Here is a 21,732-nt window from a genome sequence, read left to right as displayed (position 1 = left end):
TGATCCTTAATTCAAACTATCACTTAAAATGCCCCAGCAGACTCATTAAGGGGCTCTGCCACATCCCTCTGAAACTTTACAAGCCAGGCCTCCATTATCTGTTCTCAACATTCTTAACATCTCAACGCCCATAGAGGAGTCCACAGAGCTCTGAACACTCAATGGCCTTTCAAGCCCAAAGTTCCAAAGTCGGTCCACAATCCTCCTGCAAACAATATGACCCCACCTGTCACAGCAACACTCCACAACCTAGTACCAATGTCTGGCTCAGTCTGGTTTTCTGTTGCTGTGATAAAACACCATGACGAAAAGCAACTTGGGGAGGAAAGGGTTTATTTCATTTTAAAGTTTCTAAGTCCAAAATTGAGGCAAGCATGGCAGGAACTCAGGGCAGCAACCTGGAGGCAGGAGCTGATGCAGAAGGCATGGAGGAGGGCTGTTTACTGCTCTCTTGGCTTGCTCAGCCTGCTTTCTTAGAGAAGCCAGGACCACCAGGCCAGGAGTGGCCCCATCGCTAATTAAGAAAATGCCCTACAGGCCGTATAGCCTGATCTTATGCAGGCACTGGCTCAGCTGAGGTTCCTTCCTCTCAGATGACTGTAGCTTGTGTCAAGTTGATTGGGGGGCAGAGGGCGGGCAGAAGAGTAAGGAAAAAGAGAAAGAGAAAAAAAAAAAAAAAACTATAGAGCACATCCACATCCTGGGATCACAAAATTTCATCATCATTGACTACAAGCTGAAAAACAGCAACACAGGGCGAGTAGCTTCCCCAAAAGATCACAATCTGTAGGCTAGCCAGAATTTTCAAAATTCTCCTAGTTTCACATGCAGAATTGAATTACCAAGTATATCTAGTCTAGGGTTTTGAAAAGAGAAATAAGAAAATAATTAAATACATATACAGTAATAAACATATACTGAAACTGAAAAAAAAATACAGAAAGAAAAACTCTCAACAGTACATATGACTAAAAAGTATACAGCTAAGTGCCTATGCAGGTGAGTGTCTTCTGTAAGCTTACTACAAGCTAGAACCTTCTGGGAGCCTCTACCAGATTGCCTATACAAAAGCCAGGTGCACATTTTATTACTTGATGATTGATGGGAGGGGTCACAGCCCATTGTGGGTGGTGCCACCCCTGGGGAACTAGTCCTGGGGTGTATAAGGAAGCAGGCTGAGCAAGCCATCCGGCCAAAAGCCACTGAGTAGCACTCCTTGACAGCCTCTGCTTCAGGTTTCATTACTGAATTCTCCAGGTTTCTGTACTGAATTCCTTCCCAGACTTCCTCTCACGGTTGTAAGATGAAACAAAGCCTCTCCCCCTCAAGTTGCTTTTGATCGCAGTATTTTATCACAGCAATGAAGAGCAATCTAATATGGTGCCAAGAAATACTGTGGTGGTTTGAATAGCATGGTCCCATAGCCTCATAGACTTGAATGCTTAGTCATCATGGAATGAACGGCACTATTTGAGAAAGATCAGGAGGCGTGCCATGTTGGAATGGGTGTGGCCTTGTTGGAGGAAGTGTGTCACCAGGGATGGGTTTTGAGGTCTAAAAAGCCGATCCAAGTTCAGTGTCTCTCTCTTCCTGCTGCCTATCTGGATGCTTCTCCAAGCGTGATGTCTGCTTGTATGCCACCATGCTCCCGGCCATGATGATAATGAACTAACTCTAAAAGTATAGCAATTCCCAATTAAATGCTTTCTTATATAAGAGTTGCTGTGGTCAGTGTCCCTTCACAGCAATAGAATAGTGACTATGACAAATACTAAGCCAAATTTATGAATAGGAATCTATGTGCTGTAAATTTACCTACTCATTCATCCTAATTACACTTACCTTTTCTATTCTTCAGCTTTATGGGAAATAATTTTCTGCCTTGTGTATAGATCACCAATCTTCCTAAAAGGCACAGTGAGTGAATAAAATAAATATATTGCAGCTCTTGTCCTGAGTAGTAGAAATTTTTTTGCTTGTTTCCTTAAAAGAGAAGAAAAAAAAGATCATCTATTTTAATAACATTATATTTCATAATACTTGTCTTCAACCCCTCCAGACAATCAAACATGATATCATCTACATTGGACAAACTGTTGTTATAAACTTTTCATATGAATTTTCCTTAATGTTTCCAATAACCTTTTACAGTAGATCTGAAGGGAGCAATCATTATAAAATTGGTAACCACTATTGCCCATTTTCAATCTAAAACTATCGCCATACTGCCAAAATTACTCATCACCAAAGACAGATGTCAAAAATAAGGGGAAAAGAGAAGTCAATAAAAAAAATGACTTAATTTTTACCACTGTTCTGATCTTAACTGTCAATACAACCTAGAAACCCTTAGGCAGAGAGTCTTAATGAGAAATATCTAGATCAGGTTGGCTTGTGGGCATGTCCTTGGGAAATCATTTGGATTGTTAATTGATAAACAAAGACCCAGGCCATAGTAGGTGGCAGGATTCTCTAGGCAGGGGTCCAGAACAATAGAAAAGAGCCACCGGAGAGCAAGTGAGCACAGACCTGTTTTTATTCTCTCTGTTATTAACTGTGGATGTGATGTTTTAAGTCCCTGTCTTGTGTCCCCCATAATAATGGACTGTAGCCTGGCCTTGTCAGACAAATAAACTTTCTTCTCATCTGCTGCTTTCCATCTCAGCTACAGAAATAAAACTCGAGAAACCACATAAAAGGGCAACACAGATAAAGTCTATGGAAATATCCCAATATTGAGTAAACACTAAAATGCATTTAGCATTGTGGTCCCAAGCATTTAATAAGGGCTATTCAGCTTGTACTACATACAGTAGGTTATACTGATTACAATTAAAATTAAATAAAATTGCAATTAAAATTAGAATCTCTAAAATACGCATCATCCAATATATATTCTCCATTCATTTATCCATCACCCATATATTCAAGGTATTGAGTATTAATCTTACAGGATCCTAATCTATTCACTAGTATTTAGAACTATTCAGAAGGACTAGGGAAATAGCTAAGTCAATGACTGATTACCTTGAAAGAACAAGGAACTGAATTTCATCCCCCAGACTACATTAAAAACAAACAACAACAAAAAGCATGTGGCACATGCTTATAATCCCAGCACAGGGAAAGTGAAAACTGTATGCTCCTGAGGCTCCTGGGCCTTTCAGTTTAGCCTGTTCAGCAAGACTCAGGCTAGCGAGAGTTCCGGACATAAGAGGGGCAGGTAGTCCCCCACAAATGACACATGAAGCTGACATCTGATCTCCAGATGCACATCATCCTCACACATGGACACCCACACCAAGTCAATAAACATGTGTACATGTACACAGACACGCAGACACACACCTTGAAAACTACTTCGGTAGCATGAAACCTGGTTTTCCGTTCAGGGTTCGCTAACAGCATGGTATAATTGGAGCACCAGGAGACAAGGGGGAGAGCTATGAGGGTAAAAGTAATAGCTCATGGAGGAATGAGGCACAGAAGCGACAGACGCCAGGAGGAAGATATTAGGCGAATTTTAGGAAGACAGATGCAATCAAGCATGGATTGTCAGGAATGGACTTCGGCGGCAGTACAGAAAGTTGATGAAACAGGGTCAAAATCTGAAGAGACTCCACTTCAAAATTATGAACTAGGGGCTAAAGAAATGACTCAGTGGTTAAGGTCACGTATTATTCTTACCGAGGCCCCAAGTTCAGTTGCCAGCACCCATGTTAGGAGACATACAACTGCCTGTACCCCAGGACCACAGGGTCAGATGCCCTCTTCTGGCCTCCACAGGCAACTGCATTCACATGCACATACCCCCATAAAACACATTCGGATGCATTGCACATAACAAAAACATTAAAATAAATCATTTAAAAAGTATATAAACAAAGGCATTAGCAAAATAAAGAGGAAACATAAGAATACATGTTTAAGAAAATTAAATCAATACAACTTAGCAGTAATTATACAATGATGTCACAAGAATAATAAAAGTTGTTAGCTTTGTGTTAAGTTTCTTCTTATATTTTTAAGTAATTCCAATAAAGAAAACAATGGGTCTAGAGAGAAGAAAGAGTAATTTGGGTTTTTGGCATTATAGCTTCACAAGTGCCAATGGAACATCCCAGCAGTGACATTAAGTAAGATACAGTGCGGAATTCAAGAAAACTATGTGCACTTGAAGATTTCAGTTAACATTTACATTACATAAAAATACATAATACCTAAAACGTGAAAGTCAATGGACTCTCCCATAAGAACAAGCAGAGTGTGGGGGGGGGCGTCAGGGGAGCAATAGGCAAAGTTTCCCAGAATGAATAAAGAAAAGAGAAGCACATCACGGTGAACAGGAACAGCCTGTCACATGAGGAGGAGCAAGCGAAGAATCACAGAGGTTTAATCTGTGAAATGGGGAGGGGGGCGGTAAGCAGAGAATTGGTAATGGGGGGGGCATGTCGTACTAAAGGAGGACGCCTCATCTGTGTGTGGGAAAATAGACATCAAATGAAGAGCTGGAACCTGAAATAAACAGAACACTTCTATTAGAGCCCATGCAGGTTAGACGGCAAGCAGAGAGGTCATCCACACATGCAGCACAAGACCGGCTTGGCTTTGGCTTTGGTTTTAATCTAAAACACAACACTCGTCCTGATGAGTTTGTTTGCTTGTTTTTTTTTTAATCAACTGGACACAAGTTAGAGAGACCTGAGAGGGGGCACTGTGATTGAGAAAATGCTTCCCTGTAAGGCAAGCCTGTGGGGCATTTTCCTGACTGCTGTGGGCGGTCCCAGCCTACTGTGAGTGGCACCACCCTGGGCAGGCAGTTCTGGGGTTTATAACAAAGCAGACTGGGTGGTCACAAGCAGAAAGCCAGGGAGCAGCATTCTTCTATGGCCTCAGCTTTAGCTCCTGCTCCAAGGATCCTGCAGTGAGTTCATGCCCCGACAATGAACTGTGATGTGGAATAAACCCTTTCCTCCCCAGGTTGCTGATACCCCTGGTGTTTTATCACACCAATTGAAATTCAACTGAGACACCTCTGTATTACAGGCTGGAGAAAATGAGTATCGGCATAGGCATGTTAACATGGCATCTGTACACACCGACACAGGATATCTGGAGTGTTCATATATATGTTTTCTTCATTTCCTTAGTGAGGACTCTTGAGACAAAAGTAGGCAAGAAGAAGGAAAAGAAGCTGATGATACTGGCAAGGATTAACAACTGCTGGGGGCATCAGACAAAGAAGCATCTGTACTAGTCACCGTCCTCATCACTGTGATAGATCTGACAGAAGCAACTCAACGAGGCAGAGTTTATGTTAACTCACAGTTTGACAGGGTGCAGTCTAGGGCTCCTCACATCTCAATCAGAAAGTAGAAGGTGCTCTGGTCAGAACCAAGACCCAGATACAGCCCTCACCCCTGGCCACCTAACCCTCCAGTCAGTGTAGTGTTTCTCACAGCCTCCACAAACTTTAAAAACAGCACCAGCAGATGGGGACTAAGTCTTAAAACACGTGAGTCTCGGGGTTCGCCACCTGCCCCACAGAGCCTTGCTGCCACCTCAGAACACAAAACACACCCAATATTCAGTGCAATTTAAAAAAAACCTACAGTCATTAATAATTTCAGCATTGTTTAAAAAAAAATCAAGGGCTCTTCAACTCAAAGAAAATTCTTTGGTTCAAACTCCGTAAAATTAAAAGGAAACACACACACACACACACACACACACACACACACACACACACACACACACCTTTGATCACAGGATTCTAGAGGCAGAGACAAACAGATCTCTGTGACTTCTGTCTCAAAAATTACAGACTTCTAATACATAATACATAGAGTGGAATAATACATATTCCAAGCAGTGGAATATGACCACAAGAAGGAAATGCTTAGCTAAACAAACAAGGCCAAAGCACCACAGAACAAGGACTGAATCAGGCAGTGGAACTCCAGACCAGACATCCCAGCTCATGGTGCCAACCAAGCTGTCTAACAACAAGGGAACCATGTATTGACATATATATTTGAGTGTCTGTGTGTGGGGGGGGGGTTAAATGAAGAGTGTTTTCAGACACAAAGAAAAAGGAAGTTATGTAATTTCAGGAAAATGGGTTCAACTAGAGATTAAGAAATTAAGCCAGTCTTAGACAAATGCATTTTTCTCTTGTTTTTAGTTCCTACATTTCAAAGACATAAAATTATATATCTGCACATTACTTCTAAATCATGTATATACAAATACACACACACACACACACACACACACACACACACACACACACACACACGATATCAAAGCAGAGTCCAGACTGTCTAGGAGAATAAAGGAGACTGGGGATGGAAAGTAAGGAGAAAGTAGAAGGGTATGATGGGGTGAAGTGTGCTCACCACATATATTAAAAGTAATATACTACCATGTACAATGAATACCAGACTTATAAAAATAAGACTTTTAAGAAATTTAAGCCATTATTGACCTGTTTTCAGTAATAAAGTGAGCCATTTTAGTATCCAAGATAAAGAAAACAATACTTACCACAATGCTTTGAGTGTCCCAAAATTCCATCAGCTTTCACAGCCTCACACAGCTCCAGGTACTGAACACACTGATGAACTGCTGTAGTTATCTGAGTAAACAAATAGTAATAATAACTGATCGGTTTCAGAAATACAGAGCCACTGTGTCCAAAAATGCAAAAATTAATCAAGGCTATTAAAACGTCCAATGATGTGTACGCATGAAATACTATGTGAGATCCTATCATTGAGCATGCTGATTTTAAAAAGTAATTTAAGAAAATACAAATCGAGAAAACTCCTCCAATAAGTATTAAAATTTAAAGTACAGGTACTGGATAAACGGTTCAGTGATTAATAGCACTTGCTCTTACAGAACAAGTTCGATTTCCAGCACCCACATGGTGGCTCTGCAGGCAGCAGGCAGGCACACACATGGTACATGGTGCACTGACACATGCAGGTAAGCAGCGTTAATGTTTTAAATAATAAAATAACTACAGCAACAAGATACCTTCTTATTTTAGATGTGTGTATATCTTTACAGAACCAGGCTGAGCCCAGTAATAGAAAAGTCTCTTCTCACGCCCAGACTTTACAGGTTTTTCTTCTCAGCCACCCAGCAAAATACCAACTATTACCTAGCATTTGTTTCCACCTCAAATATCAGAATTGCGAAAAACTAATGTAAAACATTCAGATTTCTAAGAACAAAGATGCAATTAAAAAATGATGTCCAATCCTGTTGTCCCTGAAGGTCTCGATGATCATAGCTCCATTCTCCGTGGCAGAAATTTCCAACCTCCTTCATAGCAGACATGGTGCTTCTTAAATTTTATGTATCTATATTACTTATGTATATGTGCCTGTGTGTGTTTCTGTGCATGCAGCTGCCTGACATGTCAGAAGAGGGGTTACAATGGAGGTATAGGTGGTTGTGAGCCGCCACATGGGTGCTGGGAAGCGATCCTGGGTCCTCTGCAGGAGCAACAAATGCCCTTAACTCCTGCCCCACAGACACACTACTTATAGGTGACTTTTAATTCTAATTTCTGAACAAAATGGATGCCCTTGGTAAGATGGGAGCCGGTGAGAGTTGGCTGAGGTGATACAAAACTGTTGGAGATCAGTCTTAATTGTGGGCGGGGGAGGTATAATAACAGGTAAGAACTGGGAATGCAGAGGTACCCAGTTGATGTGTGATGTCCTTCTGTGTGCTGCGAATATGTGATGCTTTCACTGGCTGACGGGTAAACCTGCTCTGGCCAGTGGCCAGGCAGAGTATAACTAGGTGGGAAATGCAAACAAAGGTACAGAGAAAGCATAAGCTGACCTGTGGGGACCCAATGGGGAGAAGACAGGGAAAAACTACCCTTTTGTTAGATATCTGAACATTTCATTTTTATGTTGCTCCCTTTCCTTTCAATACCTGGCAACTGGAAGCATACCTGCTAGGTTTTGAGAATGTGCCCAGAAAATCATCAAATCCACAGGTTTCTTAAGAATCTGTTTCCACGTCCATCTTGCCTGAACCAAACTTCAGAGGTCCAGATCTATGCCTGGCAAGGTCTGCATTTTAAACTCATTACATCCAAGCATCATCATCTTTCCCAAAAAAAAAAAAAAAATGTTCTCCTACCAGGTTACTTACCTTGGCTAAAGGCATTCATTAATCATTCCTTTATCCAAGGCTTCACCAATGCCCATTCAAAAGCCAGTCTCCAGATCCCACCTCCAAAACACGACATTCCCGAATCATCTTATACAAATTATCCGTCACAGTTTCAAGTCATACTTCCATCACCTGCTTCTGTCTGACTGCCCAGGCTCTTACTGCTGCTTTTGTCACTTCTCTATGGCACTCTCACGCATCCCCCAACAAATGTGACTACCACCTAGAGTAATTTAAAAGGAGTTGCTTGAAATCATGAAATTCACGGCTAAATGGGTACAGCTAGGAAAAAAAAAATCATCCAGAATGAGGTAACCCAGACCCCCAAATACAAATATGGTATGCATTCACATAAATGTGGATGTTAATTAAGTCTTCAATCTGTATTACCTGTTAAGGTTACAAACTATATAAGCACAGAGCATAGAGTAAGACACTGGGGGGTGAGGGGGGGGTGTCTCCCTGGGAAAGGGAAACAGAATAGCCATGGAAAGATGGGGAAAACAGGGACTGGAAAAGGAGGATCACATTAAAAAAAAAAGGGGGGGGAGGGAATAGAGGCCAAGGGAAGGCACAGGGAGGGACAACTAAAATTAAGGCCATTTGGGGGAATCGTATGGATACTGACTACGGTAGAAACTTCTTAAAATATATACATAGATAATGGTGCTAGAGAGATGGCTTAGCTGTCAAGAACACTGGCTACTCTTCCAGAGGACCTGGGTTCAATTCCCACCACCCACATGACAGCTGCTAATTGCCTGTAATTCTGCCCCCAGGAGGTCTGGCACCCTCACACAGACATATATGCAGGCAAAACACCAATGCACATTATACATGCATGCATGCATACATACATACATATATACATATGTGGATGTATATGTATGTGTATATGTGGTATACATACATATAACATACATATTCACACAGAGAGAGACACACACACAGAAGAAATCTAAATAGAATCACCACATATCAAGGGATACAAAGCCGCTACTAAACATCTCTCAGCACCAAGTGAAACTCCTGATGGCAGGGATGGTTACATCTAATAGAATCGTTGGCCAAAGGAGCGCCATGAAAAACCCCAAACCACCCAAGATATTGCCAAGACTAGCGGTTGCTCTCTACAAACTGACGGTAAGGATCACTAAAAATAAATAAATGAATGAATGAATGAATGAATGAAAGAAATATCTATATAACTCACTGAACATGGAGAAGTCAAACTGGAGAAGACCTGGAGCCTTCATCCTAGCAACTAGTGTTCATAGCACTACTGGAAGGTATTCTATTCTACCCATGACCAGAGGAGGAGGCTAACACAAGGCTAGCTACAAACCCTTTGATTTACAGTGGTGACCTGCCTACAAGAAATGTATTTATGGCAACAAATCTCCCTTTCAATGGAAATTACAGAGAGACAAATCTATGTCAATTGTTCTACACATTTTCTAGGATGACTGATCTCAACAAATAAAGGCCCCGCCATTGGCCAATGCTCCTCTCTCCTTCTCCTCCCACGTTTCTGCGTCAAACACAAAACCAAGTTTTCCCTTGTTCACTTTTTGCTCCATTACTCAAATCCAAAAATTCACAATTTCAAGAATCCTGCCTTCAAATAGCCTCTAGACTCCAGGTTCTGCCTCAATGCATGAACCATATTTGTTACCTTCTTAAATGCTCTTTGAAATTCCATGTTTTCATGTTTGCCAATTATTACCAGTTTCACTGAGTTCTTTTCCATTTCATTCCATCCCCTTTTACATTGCTCCACTACAGCAATGAACGTGGATATTTTGGGTAAGACATTAATAGTACCCAGCTGTATTTAGTATAAATCAAACCAATTTTTGCAAACACGAAAGCACTTCCCCAGGGCTTTTCCATGCCACTTTCACGTGGTGTATCAGTGTATTTCATAGAAGCAATTCCATGATTAACAGCTAACCTGAGTCAAATTACATGCTAATACTTCCAAATATGGCTTCTCTCCAGACAGTCTATCATTTATGACAGCCCAATTTGCCACATACTCGCCTATTTCCTGTTTCCCTTATCGTACTTTAAGACTCAACTTTCATCTCTTTACATTTCATAAATGAGGAGTTTAAGGTCATATTAAAAGCGAGCGCTACATTACCCAATGTCAATCGCCACCACTCGACTTTGCATACTTACGGCACTATACCACATCTCTTTTCTGATATTCTTTCACAGCATGAGAACAGACATGTGCTTACCAGAGATTTATATTTCTTTTCAAGCAGTCTTAGTACCGTAGTTCTGCTGTAATATGCATGCTAAAATTAAAGAGAAAAGCATTTAATATTAAGGGTACGCCATTTAAAATCCATTTCCTCCATCATTTTCAATATCATAAACCACACCATAACTTAGGTTTAAAATATTATAACCAATGTCAAGCTGGTTTCACCTGTGTGCAATGAACTTCAACCATAGCAATCACAAGAATGCAAATTACATTAAAAAAAAAAAAAACCTGTCACCATTTAGTAACAGATTAGAGATGAGGGCAACAATCCATTACTTATGTCCAACTTCAATGGTAAACTAGTTTTTTTTTTTTTAATATGTATGCCCAGCTACCAGTGTACGGCCCAAGGTGGGGAAAAGTGTAAATGAGAGGGGAAAAGGCCACTAACTGCACACTGACTACATGCACAATGCCACTAACCGTACACTGACTACATGCACAGACATTTTCAAAGGTGAGATACTCCAACAAGACATATTTGCCACTTTATACCAGTATTATTTTTAAATAAATGGCTATGCCCAAAATGGCTTTATTTCCTCAGGACCAATATTACATGGAAATAAAACACATACATATATAACACTGTAGGAAGACAAGGAAAATTGTAAGTATTTTAGTTTAAAATTATAAGCATTTAGCTAAACAGCTTTAATATTTACATTTGTTCCATCATTTTATTTAAAAAACAATAAAATAGTTAAAACATCACTAGAAAACTTCATCAGAATTCTGATGTAGAATTTTTAATTAATTAGACAGTGCTTTTATTTGAAGTTCACCAAAACCCTGTGTGATTTAGCCCTCTGGCTTATAATGTTTAAAAAAAAAAATTAATACCTTTCTCAGTCTTACTAAAGAAAATATGCTGGTGATATATAAGTGAAACTTTCTTAAGTATTATCCTGTCCCTCCAAGTACAGTGGCTGGCATGAACAATGCCCAGCACTTTGGAGATGGAGACATGAGAATCGGGGGTTCAAGTCCATTTCAAGTACATAGTGAGTTCAGGACCAACCTGCTTTATAAACAGAAAGTTCTGAAAAAGAAACCTTACTATATCTTTACCAGAAAGGTCAGCAAACGATAGCCCTGAAACCAAACCTACCTACTATGCATTTATGTAAATAATGTTTTATTAGAACACCCTGGGGCTGTTATCATTTAGATTGAAAAGCTGCCAAAACTGTCCAGTGCACAAAGCCTGGCCCTTTGCATTAAATGTCTTCCAACCCTTACCTTAGACAAAGGGATGAAATAAATTTCTGTTGTTTTCATAAGCATAAATAAGGTAATTAATTTAATGATTTTCTAGTGTTTAATTTTTTGTGATCTCCCTTATTCACTTATCAAAAATCAAAATGTTAAGTGAAAAAGCTTTACAAACAGTTATCAGAATATAACTTAATTTTTGTTTAAGACAAAAACTTAACCATATTAATATATCATGTAAATATGGATCTATGTAAACCTAGGGCTTAATGGTTATCCCTTGTTGTTATATAGGGTTTTTTTTTTTTAAATGTGCTTTTACATTTTTTACATATTGTCTTCAATAAAGCTGGTTTTACCTTTGGGAAAATGAAGAAAAAGTATCAGATGTAGGCTACAAAAGGTATTTAGGCTAATTAAGTAAATTGATTTAATTAATAATAATAAGTTTAAAAGACTATCAAACACATAGGTCATGTAAGGGCTAGCACTACAGAGTTGGGTTCTAATAAACTGGACAGACATATTTCATAGGCTTCCAACATCAAAAGACAAAGTCAGCCAGCTAGGCAGTAGGCAAACTGCTCTGCTGAATACTGAGTGACACAGTCCCTGTCCCCTCTGCTCCAGCAGGACAAATACCTAGCGCTGGGTAGACAGGGTGAGAAAGACAGACATAAACACACAAGTCAGTGTTGCTGCTGCTGCTACATGATAAGGGCTCTGTTATTCCACATTAGCTGACAGGTGACAGTATAAGGATTGCTTTAACATGACTTTCAGTTTGGGGCGGTCATAAGCTTCACTGGAAACTGCCAGATTCTGGCATTAAACATATCCCCCAATGCAGGCGCGGGAAGCAGCAAGCAAACTGATTCTAGGCATTAGCCTCTCGTGTGGGTCGACACCCCTTTGGGAACCACTTATCAGATATCCTGCATACCATATGCTTACATTATGACTCATAACAATAGCAAAATTACAGTTATGGAGCAGCAGGAAGAATAACTGGATGGCTGGGGGTCACCACAGCAGGAGGAAGAGTATTAAGGGGTCTTAGCATTAGGAAGGTTGAGAATCACTGCTCTAAACTCCAAGAAAAATGAACCCTAAATCCTGACGTCCTATCACGGCTCTTTAAAAGTTTTGAAGGCTTAGAATGGTTAAAATTAAGATCCTTGACAGATCATTCATCTTATAGAGACTCAAATGGATCACCACTTAAAATCTTACCCTAACTTTCAGTAGGAAAACATCCTCCCCATGCCTTAGATCTCATACCCACCGCGCCACCAAAGGGTACCTCCACCTTCGGCCACACCCATCTGTGTACAGGTTAAAGACGTTAACATGCGCAGAAAAATCAATTCGAACTCAGCACACACCGAGCACATAAAACTGGCTAGTCTCTAAAATGATAGAAAAAAAACAATTTTTCCTTACCATCCATTTTTTGAACCACACAGCTTTAGTATCAACTAATGCAAAAAAATAGATGGGATCCAAAATCTTCTGTGAAGCAAGATGGCTCTGATCATGTTTGACTGACAACAGGGACAACGTACTCTCCACAATTTCCTCCATATACCTTAGAGTTCGGGGAAGACGGCATTTATAAAATAAACAAACAATGGTTAGTGAGTGTGAGACCAGTGATGTGCTTACCCTTCTGGAATAACAATGCAGGATGTAGTCTTTAGAATTTCTTTTGTATTTTTTCTATAAAGGGCAGAGGTTAAGAGCCACAGGCAGTTTTTCTCTTCTAAAAATCCTAAATTCTTTCTACTTCAACACACAAGTCTCCAAATGTTAACTTTTAGTTTTAGACTCGCAGATGCTCTTACAATCGTATCAGAATTTTTTAAGAAACTTCTCCAAAGTAGCAAACATCACCACGAACCTAAGCCCTCAACATCACAGTTTCACAGTGTTGTAGGTGACGTAAAAGCAGTATTTGGGTGGAGCCATTTCCACAGCTAAGTATGCAAATAGCAAAGAAAAACTATATTAATACCTTCTTTCCTAGTGTACTTCCATGTTGCCGTGATAAACACCACGACCAAAAGCAACTTGAAGAGGAAAAGGTCCGCTTTTGCTTACAAATTATACTCCATCATCAAGGAACCTGAGGCGGGAGCCCCAGGCAGAAACCATGGAGGCCCTGTATTGGCTTGCCTCCTCAAGCCTGCTTCCTCTTTCTCACCAAACTCTTTCCTCACACAGCCCAGGCCCTGCACCTACAGAAGGCACCGTCCACAGGAGGCCCTCCTGCGTCAATGTGCAGCTAAGAAAATGCCCCCATAGGCCAATGTGATGAAGGCAATTCCTCAGTTGAGGGCTTCCTTTCCTGGGTGATTCTATTTTACCTCGGGCTGGCAAAACCTAAGCAGCACACTGAACCACATAAATCCCAGAAGGCCACTGTTTCCTTCTGCCTTTGAAATACCTGAGGGGCACAGCCCACGCCTTACATTGCCTGACTTGAGGGACTTACTTCTCTGGGTGACGAATCCAAAAAGATGGCACCTCTTTCTGATACTCATTCAGAAGGCGAACCTGTAAGCAGTGTACAAAAGCTCTCAAAATAGTATAGTTCTGAAATAACAGATCTACTTTACACACTGTACATTGTAATAAATGGATACCTTTTTCAATAAGCGGATCACATTAGGACTGGTTATGTCTACTCCAGCTGAAAGAGTAGGAATGTGATTTTCTCTAGAAAGGAAGTATAACTCCAGATATTTAGCTGAAAACAAAGATGAAAATACGTAGACATTATACTACCCAATGCTTCTGGAAAAAGTCATTTTTTATGCATTCTTCTTAAGTGCATATAAGAAAAAAACAGTTGAAGTGATATAATACACATACCCAGGCTTGTATAAATTTCCTTAGTCATGTGTAACGGTGAGAGTGTAAAAGTCTGTGCATAGAACTTTAAAATCCGGTCCTATAGAAAAGAGACAGAGCATCCTCACCTAGGGTTCTCACAGCAGCACAGTTGAAATACTCCACATTTAAACAGAAAATAAACACAAAATACACTATGCAAAACCAGACAAAGTGCATGTCTACTTTAAAAGGCATATTCTTCTTCAGTCAAAAGTATAATTAACCACAACCAATAGTAAAACAGATGACACAAAAGGCATGTTTGTGAAATCCTGTAATAGCCGGTAACGGGAGCAGAAAACACAGGAAAGGTGCTGAGTAATGCGGCTGGAGGCTTGCATGGAGGGTCTACAGTTTTTATTCAGTGGTGTCATCCAGCAGTGGGCCCACAGGCAACACTACATCTCAAGACCTCACATTTCCAAGTCCAGGAATTCTCTCTTTTTATTTAACTTAAGTAAACACTAGGGAGTCTTTCTAGGAACTGTGCCTACTCACTAGAAAAAAAAAATACTACCTAAAATTTTTAATTTTTAATGATCAAAACACAGAGAAAATATCACAAAATAAACTGACTGAGAACTCAAAGTAGTTAAAATGTGCCTGGTACTAGTAAGCATTAAAATGGCGCCTGTCCTTGCATTTTCTTTCAGACCTAAATACTGTGAGAAGAATGATTCTACTAGAGAAATATAAGTTGCCACTAAATAAAAACAATTTTGCCTCACATTTTCTAAGCTACAGGAACAAAATTAATATCGTTGTTTATATCACCCAGGCTAATATATTCACAGGAAATAGGTCCCCAGATGATTAATGGTATCTTCCAATAACTCATAAGACATCCCCACTGCACGAAGGCTGGGAAGTGTCTGAAGTCCATGTCTATAGTTGCTGCAATGTACTGTCACAGGCTTCGGTCAACTGTACATAACAGCGGTACAGAAGAGCAATGATGTAGCTAGAGATGGAGATGCAGCACAAACATGAAATAAAGGATGACATATTGGTCCAAAATGATTTGATCCTATCTCCAGTTTTCTTTATAAAACTGTGTGTGATTTGTTAACTCCAGTAATGAGCTGAACCTTGCTGCACAGTGATGCACATTAACTAAAGCAACTTGCAATGGCCCATTAGAAACTTCTAACCTGCTTATAAAGTTATCATCTTTAAAATAAAGAAAATATATTCAGACATGATTCTCTCCCATCAGAAATGGGGGGAAATTACAGAAAAAAAACAGACAATTGTATTTCTTCTTAGCATTGAAATGCTAAAGGTGACCCTAAAAATACCACTTTTACACCCCCCTTGAAGTCCTCATATCAAAGTTTTTATACAAGTGTAGACTACTTCCCAGGGTTTGTAACTCTGAATTGCATCCAAGTATTAGGCAAACTTCTTTTTCTTTTTTTATAACTAACAAAAGTGTTTCCCAAATCATTCCCCCCAGTTTAATATCTCCACTGATAGAAGAGTATGATTTAAAACAGATAAATGTATCTGGATATCCTGTTTTCCATAGCTACCTGCCTCCTGTCTCTCTTATGATTTAAAACCCTAAACTGAAGTTCCACAGCTGACTACTAAGGAAAATAATGTAATGCCAATGATGGATTCATGGCCGACTCCTTACGGTGAACATAGGATCTGGATCGGACAGTGACGCAGTCAGTTTTTCACAGAGAGTGGTCCAGTTTTCACAGTTCAGGACATCAGATGGCGGAGCTGAGCATAGTGTTTGTAAAGCTTCATATCTCACCTACAGATTTCAAAAAGGCAATGCTATTAATGCTAGACTTTCAATTCTCCAAGAAAACATTTAACAAACTACCAAAAGAAAGAACCAAGAAGCTATGATTCAAAGAGTCACTTCTGAGAATCAGATGTCCTTTCATAAAATAACTATTTTGCAGACTAACTGCTAAATAGAGAAAACAAAAACAGGCTGTCTTTTGTAATGAAATCTGAAACAGTAAGTGTACTATGACGGTGTCTCAGATAAGAGAAAGGGATGGAGACTGCATTGGACTCGCCAAGCAGCATTTTCCAGGAGCCTCATCCTGAACACCCCCCATTCTCATAAGCCTCCCCATAGAGCTGCTACAGATTGCCAGATTTAATTCCAACACACTGCCCACGTAGCCACTGGGAAAGCATTCCCACTCCAGTGAACAACTCCCAGGGAAAAACATCTCATCAGACGTTTTCATTTTTCTGCTGGACCACATTTTCTGACCTTCTAGCCACTGAATTCGAAAACCTAATACAGCTGTGAAATGCAAAATTGAACTTCTGCCTTTCCCCAGAAAGGCTACTTCCTAATCATCATAGATCCAATCAGAATTCCCCCAAACCCTGTGACCCAAGGGACACAACTGGGAGAGGCTCCATCCTCTTCAGTAGAGCAATGTTCCATTTGCACTCTCACAGCGAGGCCAAGCTTCTACTCCAAGTCTGTTCACGTGCAACACATCAAACCCCGGAAGTACCCCGGAAGTGACCGTGAGACAGCAGAGATCTCCATCACAGACTCAACCGTTTCAGATGAGGGGAAATGCAGGATGTCACAGAGGACCATCGAGGAAGAACTACTAAACACACCCATGTGACAGGCGGCAGTAAGGTTAGAAAGAGGGTCCGAAAAATCAAGGAGCTTCCAACATAAAGCAATTTCACATTTACAGGTAGCTTCTAGAACAAAATTCCATTAAGAGTTTACTACTTGTAATATACCCAGAAGAAAAGTTTCTATACAAGAATATATTTAGAAGTAGTCAATTTAAATTAAGGCCAAACTCTTAACATATAAAAGTAGTTTAAATGGTTTCATATCATATCCAGTTTAGCACTTTTTACTAATAATCAAGAAAATAAAGCAGAATGCAAAATGCCAAAAGGAATTCTCCAATTTCTTAGACTTCAATAGGACAAATTAGAGTGCATATATATATATACACACACACACACACACACACACACAAAAGCTCTTTCAAATTAACACAAATAAATGTGAAAGATTTTTGGGAGAGGCTGAGGTGGACAGGGTGTGGCTAGATGTGAGAGTAACCAGTAGATGCTACATACATCTCTCATACATACATACACTCAATTTTTTTTTTCTTTTCTTTTTTGGTTGTGAGCCTAGCCTTTAATGGCTGAGTAACTCTCCATACCTCAAGTTTGTTTTTAAGAATCTGTTTTATACCTTTCATAGGGAAAATATGGTCAGTGTTATTTAAGTGAAGCAGCAAAGAAAACACATTAGGACCACTAGAGAAATTTTAAAAACATAATTAAGACCAGCAATTTTAAAAGGAAGATTTATTTCCTTACAATACTCAAAGGTTATCACTTTTCTTGGCTGTCTAAGCATTGAGGCCAATTACTCCCGACCTTCTATTTCCATATGCAGGTACTTTCCAGCTCCTGCAAAACCCGTTTCCTAAATAATTTATCTGTACTGGTTGTGGTGGCTGGAATGAGAAGGGGCCCAATGGGCTCATGTACTTGAATTCCTGATTTCCAGTTGTTGGGACTGCTTGGGAAGGATTAGGAGGCCTGTTGGAGAAGATGCATCACTGCCGGCCAGCTTTGAGTTTTCAAATGATTCCTGTGATTACAGGTGCTTGCACTCGCTCTGTTACTGTGGATGGAGATGTGAAAACTCGGATGTTCCTTCCCTCCACCGTTATAAACTGAAACCATAAGCCACACTAAATGCTTCCCTTGGTAAGCTGCCTTGGTACTGTGTTTTATCAAAGCAATAGAAAGTAACTGTATTGTCCTTCGTTCTCACTGTATGCTTTTTGAGCCTCAGACAAGTTTAATTTGAGTTACAGTCCATGAATTTTCCTTCTTGGGTAAATTTCTTTTTTCATCTATTCCTGTACACTGCTGGATTTGTAAAAGCTGAGTTCACCTTTTATCCTCTCGCTTTGGTAAAATCTGTTTCTCCCAATCAACAATATAAAAACCGCCTCCGTCACTGGATCATACATGGTCCTGGTCCCAAGAAATAGGACACAGAAGCCTCTTTTTCCTTCACTAACACAGTTTTTAAAAGGAAGCCATAATAAATTCCCTTTAATAAACAAGATGTAAGCTTATTTTTCTATGAAATAATGTAAAATATGTAATTAGAAACACTTAGAAATAAATGCTTACTGTGTTATCCCTGTTGTAGTTACTAATTCAAAGTGACTTTCTAATAAAGCAAGACATTAATAGTTTATAAAATCTCTCAAAATATGAGCATATATAATTTAATATAATTGCTTCTTCAAAATCCTTTTTTCCTTTTGAAATGCTTTTCATTATTTATTTAGTGTGTGACAGCAGGTGTGTATGGGTGTGAGGGGTGTGTGCCAGGCTGTGGGAGCATGTGTGAAGGTCAGAGGACAACAGGAATCAGTTTTCTCCTTCCACCATGTGGGTCCAGGGACTCAGGTCATCAGGGTGGTGGCACAAACATTGGTGAGATATTTGTCAAATACAAAATATGAGTCACAGGGAAAAAACGGGGAGATCTATTTTATAGCATAATGTATATGTATAATATATTCTAATTCCAAAAATTGGTAAGAAAAGAATGTAAGCTACTCCATCAAAAATTTTAAAAGGGGTAAGTATGGGCGGTAACATACATGTTTACTATCTCAACTTAGTTACTTCCCAGTATGTACATATTTCAAGGCATTATACATGATAGTATATCATATTATCTATTAAAAATAACCTTTACTAGATGCTCACATTTTATAAAAACAAAACAAGCACTGAGGTTTCTTAACAATAAAAGGGATAGCTATATAAAAACTGCACATGGCTTTATCTCTTTCAAACTGAAGCTAAGGGAAAACACATGGAGTATGTATAGTCCTCAAACCCAAAAAATAAAATAAAATCTCTAAAGAAATTCTTCCTTGGGGAGAAATGAGGACCTAAATCCACATCCCCTGGACCCACAAAAAAAGCCAGATACAGTTTTGCATATCTGTAATTCTAACACTGGGAAACAGAAGGGCAGTGATGGAGGAAACTAGCTCACAAGCCAGCGAGATGACACAATCAGAGAGCACCAGGTTCAGTAAAAGACCCGTCTGAAGATAGATGACAGACAGGCAGACAGACAGATAGCCAGGCAAGTAGGTAGATAGACAGACAGACAGACAGATAGATAGGCAGGCAAGTAGGTAGATAGATAGATAGACAGACAGACAGACAGACAGACAGACAGACACATAGGCAGGCAGGCAGGCAGGCAGACAGACAGACAGATAAGATAGATAGGCAGGCAGGCAAGTAGATAGATAGATAGATAGATAGATAGATAGATAGATAGATAGATAGATAGATAGGCAGGCAGGCAGGCAGACAAACAGACAGACAGACAGACAGACAGATAGATGGTAGATAGGTAATAGATAAATGACAGGTAGATGATAGATACATACATACATACACACTTACATACATATGTAGGCAGATAGATAGGCAGGCAGGCAGGCAGATGATAGATAGATACATAGATGGACAGATAGATAGATAGATAGATAGATAGATAGATAGATAGACAGACAGACAAAGTGGTAAGCAATAGAGGATGACACGCGATGTTGACCTCTAGATTTCGCACACACATGTACATGAACCCACATACACCTGTAGGCACACAGGAAGGAAAGAAGGAAGTGAGTGAACGAGCAAGTGAATGAGTGAGTGAGTGAGTGAGTGAGTGAGTTAATGAGTGTCCATTTCATACAGAAAAGCTAATCATGGTTACCAACCCAAGATTGCTTATAAGAATAAAAGCCTAGCACCTCAAAAACCAAAAACAAACAAAAACACCACCACAATAAACAACCAGCTACTACTGACTGCAGTCCAGACTAGGACATGGTATCTTATTGTGCAAAACAGCTACCCTTTAAACTTACCTCCTTAGGCTGCCCAGGATCCAACTGATCTAAAATCAGCTGTAGTTTTCCTTGACAAAATTTGTAACTCTGTAATAGAATAGATAGAATATAAAATTATTTAGTAGACTTCCATAAGACCCACTATAGATGACTGTGTTAACACAGCTACAGATACACTATGGAGTCTAACCAGGAGACAGGTGATCTACTTTGATTTGGAGAACTTGTAACTTTTGTTTCCCATGGCTTTGTAGTCAGAACTGGAATTTCTCAATAGAATACTCAATGTTCATTCGTGTACATGAAACTGTCTGCCGAGCCACCATAAATGTACACAACACTGTAAGGCTCAAAAGAGATTAAAACAAAAAAGGAAAAGAAAAGCCACCACTTGGGCCCAGAAATGTGATGTGGATGAAACAAAAATACCAAACAGCAAACTACAGAAAGGCAGGAACTGCACAGCGGCACTGTTGCTCTGCTCACACCCACGTCACAGCCGCAACACTGTTCATCTGTGTCACAGCCGCAACACTGTTCATCCTGTGTCACAGCCACAACACTGTTCATCCTATGTCACAGCCGCAACACTGTTCATCCTGCGTCACAGCCGCAACACTGTTCATCCTGCGTCACAGCCGCAACACTGTTCATCCTGCGTCACAGCCGCAACACTGTTCATCCTGTCACAGCCGCAACACTGTTCACCCTGTGTCACAGCCGCAACACTGTTCATCCTATGTCACAGCCGCAACACTGTTCATCCTGTGTCACAGCCGCAACACTGTTCATCCTGTGTCACAGCCACAACACTGTTCATCCTGTGTCACAGCCGCAACACTGTTCATCCTGTGTCACAGCCGCAACACTGTTCATCCTGTGTCACAGCCGCAACACTGTTCATCCTGTGTCACAGCCGCAACACTGTTCATCCTGTGTCACAGCCGCAACACTGTTCATCCTATGTCACAGCCGCAACACTGTTCATCCTGTGTCACAGCCGCAACACTGTTCATCCTGTGTCACAGCCGCAACACTGTTCATCCTGTGTCACAGCCGCAACACTGTTCACCCTGTGTCACAGCCGCAACACTGTTCATCCTGTGTCACAGCCGCACTGCTTTGCACCCGCCTCTGTTGCCACCTTCCCCAGACTTTCCTTAGCCTTCCTATTGGTGATAAAATAAGACCTTCCATGTAGAAAAAGGTTTACAGTACACC

General features: G+C 40.2%; 1 protein-coding gene across 1 annotated transcript in view; it reads right to left on the bottom strand.

The window, feature by feature from the left end:
• Positions 1-21,732, bottom strand: part of Tbc1d32 (TBC1 domain family member 32) — a 165,993-nt gene that overhangs the window by 130,262 nt on the left and 13,999 nt on the right. Inside the window, exons 4-12 of the mRNA XM_051175508.1 lie at positions 20,530-20,598; positions 16,227-16,352; positions 14,567-14,645; positions 14,338-14,441; positions 14,187-14,248; positions 13,136-13,280; positions 10,446-10,505; positions 6,547-6,637; positions 1,843-1,983 (exon numbers count right to left, since the gene is read on the bottom strand). Coding sequence (XP_051031465.1) covers positions 1,843-1,983; positions 6,547-6,637; positions 10,446-10,505; positions 13,136-13,280; positions 14,187-14,248; positions 14,338-14,441; positions 14,567-14,645; positions 16,227-16,352; positions 20,530-20,598 — 877 coding nt within the window. The remainder of the gene's footprint in view (positions 1-1,842; positions 1,984-6,546; positions 6,638-10,445; positions 10,506-13,135; positions 13,281-14,186; positions 14,249-14,337; positions 14,442-14,566; positions 14,646-16,226; positions 16,353-20,529; positions 20,599-21,732) is intronic.

Source organism: Phodopus roborovskii, unplaced genomic scaffold, assembly GCF_943737965.1.
Source record: "Phodopus roborovskii unplaced genomic scaffold, PHOROB, whole genome shotgun sequence".
Taxonomy (NCBI): domain Eukaryota; kingdom Metazoa; phylum Chordata; class Mammalia; order Rodentia; family Cricetidae; genus Phodopus; species Phodopus roborovskii.
The sequence above is the reverse complement of the archived record's forward strand: the minus strand, read 5'-3'. Positions and strand labels throughout refer to the sequence as shown.